Consider the following 11,031-nt stretch of genomic DNA (forward strand, 5'->3'; position numbering starts at 1 on the left):
AGATTTGTTATATCATATTCTGTTGCTCGTCTCAGTCCAATTCACCTCACCTCCATTCACCATAATTCATCTCATCTCAACTTACCTTACCTCCTCTTGCCTTATCTCAACTCCACTTGCCTTATCTCACCTTAACTCGAACCAAATCACTTCAATTCAACTCTACTCAACTCACGTAATCTCACCTCAACTCTAACTAACCTCACTTCAACTCATCTCAACCCACATCACCTTAATTGCAGTGTTTGAATTTCAACCGCTGGGCGATCACTAGTTTTGGTTTGTTTAATCTGGCTACCTTAAGTGAGGTTTTTTCAATGCATGGGAGTCCTTTAAATACTACCGACACTAAAATATCCGCCTTTTCATTCATATTTTCACAGCCATACATACTCGTACGTGAACACATCAAGCACGTGTAAATATGCGCAAAATTTAAACACTTCTAATAAGTACAATGTGCATACATATTTAGTTGTGTAGGTATGTGTACGGGTCCGCCCATATTTTGCTGTTTTTATTAAACAGAAAAAAAAACATGCTGCTACAGATTTCCCGTGAATAACATTTATTATAAGTTTCTCATTCGGCTGATATGCACTCGTAGTTCCACATTCACAACGAAAACAGGTGTTATATATGGATGTAGATATTATTTATATGCAGATTTCGTTATCAAAACTAGTTAAAATAATTTATTTAAGCTGGTTAGTGAATAATTTTATACCAAATTGAAAATGCTTAGCCGCACTAAATTGCGTGAAATAATAATGAAGCATCAGAAAGTTTTTCAAAAAAATCATGTGAAGCCAGCGAAAAAGTCAGGTGAAAAAGATAAAAGTGCCACCTTGAAAATTCCCAATGACAAATTGGTGGTAGAAAATTTAGAGGATGTCGACATTAATGCAATCAAATTGATGGGGCGACGTACACCAATTGAATATTTCACTCTTCTGGAGAAAGATTTCCATTACATTAAGCCAAGCATACACACAGACTATAGCAAATTGGATATATTTCATCGTGCTATTAGTCCAAGTAAGTATATTTTATGTATATGTGGAAAAACTACTGCATATGAATTTACATATGAGTGAATCCGTGTCAATCAAGCTCTGCCAAAGCAAAACAAAATTTTTTATTTTTTCTAAAGTTATGCAGAATTCTAAATTTCACAATTTCCGCGATTTTGCAAGACTATTTTTTGAATAACTAAAAATATGGTTCTGGGCTCGTTTTAAGGGATATTAAGAAGAAATTACATAAACAAAAATTGATTAAAATGTACAGTCGCAAGGAAACGGTTAGTCGATTTAGTGAAGTCGATTATTTCTTGAAACAACTTTTGCTATTCGACTAATCGATTCGTCGACTAACAAGAGCTCTTATGCTAAACCACTTTTATTTAATTTAAATTAATTTCATAAAAAAATTCTTATCTTAAAAAAAAATTCTGGATCTTATAAGATAGATATAAAGTGTACTATTTTGGCGCTCATTGTTGGGAAAAACGTTTCTACTTAATCCAGAAATTATCCAGACTGTGGACCGAACCCAAGTCCTACGGAGTGGTAGTACGCACTTCTAACCACCCAGCCCCAGCGGCTATAGTGCATACAAAAATTGAGCCAAAAATTTGCTTTCACGATTTTTAAAATTTCTAAATTCTGTAACTATTTTTTTGTATAGAATTTTTTGTTTAAATATAAATAAAATAATATAAATTTAGAACATGAACACAAACATTTTTGTAACAATAATAGGTTTTGAGATATTGTGAAATTTTTAATATTCGAAAAAAAAACATTTGTTTGCTTTGATAGAACCTTGCTATATGGGTATTACAATTCTGACGTTACGTGACACTCGTACGACTAAATCTAAAAAAAAAAAATATATCGAAAAAGTCAAAATTTGAGAAAGGGTTTTCTAGATTTGCAAAGCAATGAAATTGTTCTTTATTCAGTAAAAAGATACAACTGTTGGTAGTAGCGATATTAGTAAACACACGCGCTGGCGTGACGTTTTTGTAGTAATATTGGAATTGTCTTAAGGTTAATTCTCCAAGTTTTTAAATTTAGAATCTTTTCTGATTTATGTTTAATCAGCTGAATTATCTGACGAAACGTTACCTGGCGTTACGTTACAAAAATTTCCAAGGAAAAAGTTTTGTTAATATTGTTCTTGAAAGGATTTTCAACGGGAAGAAAACATGCATTTTATGTCGAACGAACTTTTTATTTTGACATCTCAAATATATGTCGTTTCACTAAACATGCCAAATGAATATGAATATGAATGTATGCATTAAAAACGATGCCAAAAGTCTAGACGCATGTGATCCTATCACACAATATCCGGTAAACATCACTGTAGTTATTGGGATGTCTTACCTCCTTGGATTAAATAGAGAATTGTGCGTAGAGAATTCAATAAAGCACAAAGTGTGACAAAAGAGTTCCATTCGGCATCATTCATTTGCAATTCCTGTAAATGTTTCATGAAGAATACGATTGCATGCTTCCGGAAAAATACCAAGCATTTCCCTAATATACATACATATATAGGTATATACATACATACTACACATACATATGTATGTAGGTAACAGGTAGCGTTGGGCCCTGACGAGAAAGCTTCTAAGCTTTACAGTTTTCCTTGTTGTCACAAATCCCGTTGCGAGATCGGTGGCATTCAGGTATTACTTTTGAATACAGCGCCATTTTACTGCCTGGATGTCAGAGAAAATGTCGAAAGGTATTAGGTAGGTATGGTTGCCACTGCTTAGCAGGGCCACACTTACGTCACGAGTTGAATGTCCTTTGTGATACCACGACTTGGAGCTGTGTTACTCCCCCTTGCTAAACAATTTTGAATCCTTGACGAAACTCGTTAGGCGTATAAGATTTATGTATATCTCCCAGTTCCTCAAGGTTACAAAAAACAAAAAATAAACCCCAGAAAGCGGAATCTGCTGCGCATTTACAGAGAAGATAAAGAACTATTTCTTCCTCACAATAGTGTTTGCAACTTCGGCATATGTGCCATATATGCACCGACCTGGGCTAAGTTTGCCTAGAAATTCGACAGGTCGTTGCTTGCATCCAACTCTCGCTTGCGCATGTACATACATACATATATGCATGTATGTAGATAAATTCTCTTAAAAGCAGCTTGCAAGTGGTGAAGGCCATAGCAATGCTTGCTGGTACCACACTGGGTAAATATGTTACTGGAACAAATATACAAAGAAACTGGATAGATATGTTTTTAATTTTTAACTTTTATTAAAAAAAAAATATATATTTAACTATCAAAACGGATTTTCAAATAACTTAATCTTTTTGGTTTTCCAATAAACCATATAAAGATTTTTATAAGCACTAAATATGTAATAAATTATAAAACAAAAATCAGCTGTTAAACACATCTTTTAAAATAATATGATTTCTTTAGTACTCATTATAGGTCAATGTTTTTCGCTGATGCCTGTTCGTGGTGTTGGCCATTCGAATCCGCGTCAAGTACGCTTTACATTCCGATCCATACAAGTGATGATTACATTGATATTTTTGTTCGCCAGTTCTACGTTTAATTTTGCAATGATAAAACATTTGGCAAAAATTGGGGTAGACGCGAAAAATTTAGGTAAGATTGTTAATGTTTATTTATTTTCGTTCCACCACAATTTACTAAATTATTTTTCATTTTTGTTCCATAAAAAAAAAAACGATTCGATTACTTTCTTTCATTCAGTCGGTTTCGTCTTCTTTACATGTGCGCAATCATCAACGATACTCTTCTTTACGCTGGCGCCCCGTTGGCCACGCCTTATTCGCTTTTGGACTCGCACTGAAATGATATTCGTACGAAAACCTTACGAAATGCCCAAAACAAATCTGTCGACTCGGGTGCGACGTGCTGCATACGCAGTAATTGCATTCTCAGCAGGTTTGCCTATTGCAATTTAACATATCATTATTAATAAAATTTTTTCTTTTCTTTTCATAATGTAGTGGAGCATATATTTTATTTTATGTCAGCTATATACTCTGAATATCGTAGAGCACTACTATGTGGTGCCGCTCAGAATATCACTATTCCTTTCACTTTCGAAGAATTCGCTTACAGAAACTATGACTACGTATTTGAATTGTTGCCGAAGTCAACGCTTATTGGTTGCCTTATTTTGGTAAGTGGATTTGACAAAATTTAAGCCATTGCGTTGTGAATACATAAATATGTATGTATTTGGCTGTGTAGATGAAAAAATTTCTGATACCGGTATAAAGGCGGATTCATCGTTCTAGTTCTGAACTTTTCTTCCCAAAGAGAGAAACGCAACAACAAACACATGGAAGAAAAGTTCTGAACTAAAACGATGAATCCGCCTTAACTGTTTAAATAGGGGCCGGTTGTTCAATGTCTGATTAGCACAAGTCGGGGGTAGAAGCTCCGCTTAAATACAAAGACTGCTTTATCGATCACATGTTATGTGCATGATGTCGAAAACGTCGATAATGATGTTTAACCGGCAAGTACTGATAACCAGACATTGAACAACCAGCCCTGAGTGTTTACGGAGTAGATACACAAAAACCCTCAATGTAGTTATCTCTGTATACTCTGTCACGTTACTCATTAGAACTCTGCTTTAGGCTACCAGACCACTGTAGTGTCTTCCAAGCAGAATACGCGGCTATAAAAGCGGCTACATTCTGGCTTATCGCACTTTCTTTTAACCGTCCTTCAGTAACTATATACTGCGAAAGACAAGCAGCTATCAAGTCACTACATTGCTGTATGATCTCCTCAATAACTGTGATAGAATTTACGAAAGTCCTTAACGATTTACCTACCTCCAAGACATGGTTCAGGACATACTTCGTCTCGAAGGCAAACAAAAGATGACCAGAAGAACCCACGTGTGGGACGACTCGACAAACTCGAGGGAGCCCAGCCTAGCCAATTCATCAGCCCTGCAATTTCCAGTTATGTCACTGTGTCCCGGTACCCAAATAAGCTTGATTTGGAAGTATTCCGAGGCACTTGGGAGGGAGGTCAGGCATTTCCCGACCAGTTTCGATCGTACTATAAGCGATCCCGCTTGGCTATCAGAGTAGATATTTACCCTCCTAGTTGGCAAGAGGTTGGTGCATAGACAATCGGCTGCCTCGTTTATAGCGGTCACCTCTGCTTGAAAGACACTACAGAGGTCCGGCAGTCTGAACATAAGATTTATCGAGAGTTCCCGACAGTAAACCTCTCCTCCGACTCTCCTGTCTCCTATTCCAGTGTCCGAGTTCGGTTGAAATTCATAAATCGGTTATGGAAAAAATTAAATGCTTTTATAATAAAATATGCTTCTAGTTGGTTTAAACCACTTTGGGTCGAAACCGGAAGTTGGTAAAACGAACAAAAAAGATAGAGCTTCTCCGACTTGAAGATTAATATTTGTTTGTTTGTACTAAAAACATTTCCGTCCATTTTAGAAGCCCAGGAATATTTGAAGTTCGAACGTCATTGAACTGTATATCCCATTTACAAAATGGGCTTCCGGTCAGTTTAACCCCATTACGGTAGAAACCGGAAGTCGGTAATATGACAAAAATATAGATGCACTTACTTGGAAGTTCATATATAAATACTTGCCTTTTCCAAAACAAAAAATCCTCCCTTTTGAGAGGGCGAACTGGTGATCTAGAACACCCTGTTTATAAAGTTGCTTAAAGTTTGATATCGATAGACTCTATGTTGCCGTGGCTCGATTGTAGAAACTCGCAGGCGGTTAGCAGGTTTATATCCAGGCTAGAATATGAAAAGAGTTGCCACGTGTTAAAAAAATTTAATTCAATTAAGTTAAATTAATTATTACAATATGGATATCAATCGAAATGGTTTTGGAAATTCTTTATTCCTAAAGAACATGTGCGAGGGTTGCTACCTCTTTAAAAAATAAAAATTAATTTTTAACTAATTTGCCTAAACTGAAATATGTATAACAACATGGGTGTCACACGAAAGAGGATTAAAAAGATTGTAGCCTGCAAATATTTTTAAAAGGGTTGCCACTTGTTTAAAAAGTAAAATTCAATTTCTTTAATAAGTTGAGTGGGCTAATATAACTAATATCAATCAAAGGGTATCAAACGAAAAGATGAGTGAGGGTTTAAAAAAATTAAACTTTAATTATTTAACTGAAATATGTACTACAATATGGATTAGGAACACAAATATTTTGAATAGAATTGCCACTCGTTTTTAAAGTCGAATTTTATTAAACGAAAGGGTATTGAGAAATCTTTAGTTTGAACATTCAAAATATTTTCGAGGTGTTCGAAGAGGGTTGCCACCTGTTTGAAAACTAAACTCAATTCAAGTTATTTAACAAGTTAAATGAATTATTCCAATATGAGTATCGATAGAAATGGTTTTTCCAAGACCTTATTTCTAAACTACATCCCCCCGTTAAAAAATCAAATTCAACTTGAAACGGGAATTCGATTATTGAAATATGTATAACAATATGGATGTCAGATGAAAGGGCTTTAGGAAGGTTGCAGTTAGAAAAAATAATTAAATATTTTCGAGGTGTTCGAAGAGCGTTGCCACCTGTTTGCAAAAAATCAATTCAGGTTATTTATTAAGTTAAATAAATTCCTACAACATGGGCATCAATCGAAATGGTTTTGAAATGGCTTTATTTCTAAAATACATGTAGGAGGGTTGCCATCTGTTCAAAGAATAATCAAATACAACTTGAATTCAGGGAATTAGGTATGCAGTTGTCAGACGAAAGAGGTTTAAGGATGGTTTTAGTTTGCAAATATTTTGAAGGAAGGTAAAAAAAAACAAAAACGTGAAAAATGATCTATGTTTTTGGCTAAGCCTAAGTATGCTAGGTTTTATTGAAACGAATTACACTTAATGTAACAGATAGAAATTTTATACACTCAGCGAAGCGGGTGAGGGCAAACTAGTTATATCTATCTTTGGGCATAAGCAATAACCGCCTAAGTCGAAAAACATGAATTCGAGAAAAAACGCTTAAAAGATTTGGATTTTAATTTTTAAACGATTTCACAAAAAGGAGAAGGTTATCGGTTCGTCGGAATATTTTATTTTTATTTTTATTTTTATTTTTTTATGTATGTATGGACCATTGGGAAAACCAAAATATTTTCGCCTATAATTTTTTCCATATTTCAGCTGACGAGATGAGGATTTTACATACGCATGGACTAGTAGTTGCAAAATACGATATCATATACATATACATATAGCTAAATTCTTTCTTAAGTTGACTTAGGCGGTTATTGCTAATAACCACAGATATAAGTAGGATGCTGGAAATCTTTTCCACAGTTCTCTGAAATACGTAAAAAATCAAAATTTTTTAAATAGATATGCCCATACTCGACGTGTGGTTCCATCCGAAATTTGATTTGTCAAATTAAACTCTAAGTAGACTTACTAATACTCAACTAATACTTATATATCTGCTTTTATGTACTCGTAAATATGTAGATAGTGAATTTTGTCTGCACATTTGTGTGGAATTACATGGATCTTTTCATAATGATGATAGGCAAAGGCATCGCATATCGATTTGAGCAAATGAAGATGCGCATACACACGCTGCTCGATAAGGTAATAATTATAGGTGTACGACAACATCTTTCTGTACTTCCATTATCTTAATTAGTTTTGTTAAATTTTCGCAATCCTGTCACCTATTCCAGGAGGTGCCTGAATCGATTTTTATGGAAATACGAGACCACTATGTTAAATTAATTGAATTACTCGAGTATGTGGATGAGGATTTGTCTGGCATAATTTTGCTATCCAGTGCGAATAATTTATATTTCGTTTGCTACCAGCTACTGAATATCTTCAAGTAAGTGAAGTACTTACCTTAATACTTAAATAGGTATATATGTATGTACATATATTTATGTAATTGCAATTAAAATATTTAATGACAATTATGTAAAAGAGGATTAAGATAAATGCTGTATTTATGCAAAGGAGCTTAAGGCTGAGGACTGTACCCATGTTACACTTTCACACACTAATTATTTGCCAACAGCAACAGTTAAGCGGCTGTAGCTTCTTGTCAAATGTTGACAATAAAATTATTTTATTGCTTTTAAAGTGCCGAAATATACTCGTAAAACAAGAGATTTAAAATACATATTCGGCTAACCTCGTAGCCATGCCTGCGAGTCTCCACTGCAATGCTTGTAACAGACGGACACACACTCGCTTATGCACATAATTGTACATTAGATCGTACCAGAAAAAAAGTTCACCGTACGCCCTTGAGTCTTAGTATTGTTGCTAAGCAATTTCGAAAGAAACATATTTTTTTGGCCGAATGTAGGGTCGCATTTTTACATTTTCGTCATATCATTGGGATTAACAGGCGAAGCTTAAAGTATGACATATCGCTGTTCTAGAGTTCATTGACCTACAGTAGCCCGTTCTAGTACTTATCCACCAGATTACAGATTTTAACACGCCAACGTACCGGTGACAGGTAATAAGATCAACGGAAATAAGGTCAATTGACTTTATTTCCCACCCTGGTGCGAAATAAAGTCAATTGACCTTATTTCCGTTGAACTTGTTACCTGTCACCCAACGTACCACCTTAATGTTAGTACATTAGGGCCCACCAAAAATCTTTAAATTATTTATTTCAGTAGAACTATTTAAAAAAAAAAGTATTGCCATTAGTTCGGAATTCGGTTTCATTGAAAAATGTAAAAAGGGCGACCTCTAGGTTCGACCAAAAAAATGTTTTTATTTTAGGAAATTGCAAAAAATACCTTAGACTCAGCGGTGTATGGCGAACTCTTTTTTTGTTTACCAGTTTTTTTGTGGTACATCCTATCGTACATATCTACATACAAACGCTCAGACACACACACACACACACATGACGATGGACTTGGGTATAGCCGTTACAGCCAAAAGCTGGTTGCAGGATTTGCATTAATTACTTTTTCACGCAACCATTTCTTTTTTCTTTCACTTTCTTCAACGCTTGCTACATCCAATGTACATACATACTTTGGTAAATTTGTATATGTCTGCGGCTATGTGCATGCGCACGCCATCAACAGTAAATTACGTTGGCCAATTAATTACGTTTACTTTTGGTTTTCGCTACTTTTCCTAATCGGACGTACGACTTTTGTTTTTCTCACAGCAGCATCCATCAATGACGAAGCAAAAGACGCTTTAAGTGTGCTGAGGCGTATACCAGCGAATACTTTGTGTGTCGAGGTGAGTGACAAGGGTAGTATGAATATGCGCTGGGTTAAAGGTGAGAAAATATAGATATGTATGTATGCTTACAAGTAAGCAAGTAGGTAACTAAGTGAATAGCCATACGTCCTTCTTGCATAATTAAAGCGAAGACTAATTAGTTCAATAAATAATTCAAGTACTAGTATTAGTTTACGTCCTGACAGTTAGATAGTAATTGTTTGATATTTCTTCCATGTACAACAGGTGGAACGTCTAATATTTCAAATGTCGACTACAACGGTGGCGTTATCAGGCAAGAAATTCTACTTTCTCACAAGGAGGTTGCTGTTCGGGGTGAGTTTAAGGGCCAAATTCATAGTGTGTAGTTAACTCAGAGTCGGCAGTTAACTACAGATTTTCAGTACACCGTGAATTTGACCCTAATTGTTGGACGTACTATGTTTTCTTTTATTAAAAAATTGCATGAAGCCGCTTGGCAGTGGCATTCAAACAAATGTTGATATCTGTGGACTTTTGACAATACTACTTCTCTGCTTTTTGTAGGCTGGAATTTAAAGTAAAACTGACTTAAGAAAGTTCGAATTAAAAAGAAAAAATTTTATTTAACTTTCATAAAGATTAAAAATAGAAATATTTGAAAGGAAAATGTCCTCACTAGAGAGAAATTGTTTTGTCAAATGTCCACAAATAGGTATGTACGTATGTGCATTAGGTCGTACCTGAAAAAAATATCGACGCACATCCCTGATTCCAAAGTATTTTTGTAAGGCAATGAAGCCCACTGATACCAATTGGCGCCCAGAGCTAACAAAAGCGCTGCTAAGTTCCGAAGTACACCCTGCAAAGTGCGCGCTTGTTAAGACTTTTGCATGTACTCACGAGATGACGTCCGGCCGCCATTTGTTTTCAAGCGATTACCCTTCGACTGTTCCTCTATGCATTCGCTGTAATCCTTCCTTTTGGCCTCTTTGGTGGCTTCTTTACATCTCTGCAGGAAGGCCGCAAACCATTACTCTTTGACAGAGGTTATCTCTTTGGGCCACCAGTGTAGAGATGGTTAAGGCGTGTCGCACAGCGGCCAAAGTACTGATTCCTTTACAGAGACTCACAAAATTAAAATTATTATTTTTTTCATCTAATAAATACCCAAAATCGAAACTACCATAGTCGAAGATATCACATACAAATTTTGGTCCCGACTGTAGTCGGTTAAGGCGTATTCATAGGGTAATCTGCGCTTTGACCTCTGTGCGACACGCTTTAACCATCTCCAATCGGGACCAAAATTTATATGTGATATCTTCGACTATACTAGTATCGACGCAGGGGTTGAGGCTTAGGTAATCTGATGTACAAATTTGCTTCCTACATTTAAAGACCACCCTAATGTACATACATATGTATGTAACATAATACAGTGAAGCGTCTATACATATATTTATATGTATATAGATATGTATGTAAATACTGACTTACCCACTTTTTGCTCTTCTTATTATTTTATATGCAGATGGCAGGCACTATTGTCACCTATGAGCTGGTTTTGCTGCAATTCGATGAACCCAACCGGACGAAAGGACTACCCGATCTGTGCTCTTAGAGATTAGAGTAGATTAGAGTGAAGTGTGATATGACAACAAGACATGGCTATTATGAGCTAAATAAACACACATACTACATAACATACAACACTTGGAAATGTGCTTTTAAATACACATACATATATATGTATGTACAGGGGCGCACCCAGGAATA

General features: G+C 35.5%; 1 protein-coding gene across 1 annotated transcript in view; it reads left to right on the plus strand.

Moving 5' to 3' along the window:
- The first annotated feature begins 737 nt into the window (after nt 1-737).
- Nucleotides 738-11,031, plus strand: part of LOC118747126 — a 73,156-nt gene continuing 62,862 nt past the window's right edge. The window contains exons 1-8 of the mRNA XM_036481116.1: nt 738-1,038; nt 3,457-3,951; nt 4,017-4,192; nt 7,528-7,650; nt 7,743-7,897; nt 9,129-9,291; nt 9,520-9,609; nt 10,787-10,866. Of these exons, the coding sequence (XP_036337009.1) occupies nt 738-1,038; nt 3,457-3,951; nt 4,017-4,192; nt 7,528-7,650; nt 7,743-7,897; nt 9,129-9,291; nt 9,520-9,609; nt 10,787-10,866 (1,583 nt within the window). The remainder of the gene's footprint in view (nt 1,039-3,456; nt 3,952-4,016; nt 4,193-7,527; nt 7,651-7,742; nt 7,898-9,128; nt 9,292-9,519; nt 9,610-10,786; nt 10,867-11,031) is intronic.

The sequence above is a fragment of the Rhagoletis pomonella genome, unplaced genomic scaffold (assembly GCF_013731165.1).
Source record: "Rhagoletis pomonella isolate Grant_MI unplaced genomic scaffold, Rhpom_1.0 Rhpom_scaffold_00011, whole genome shotgun sequence".
Lineage (NCBI taxonomy): Eukaryota > Metazoa > Arthropoda > Insecta > Diptera > Tephritidae > Rhagoletis > Rhagoletis pomonella.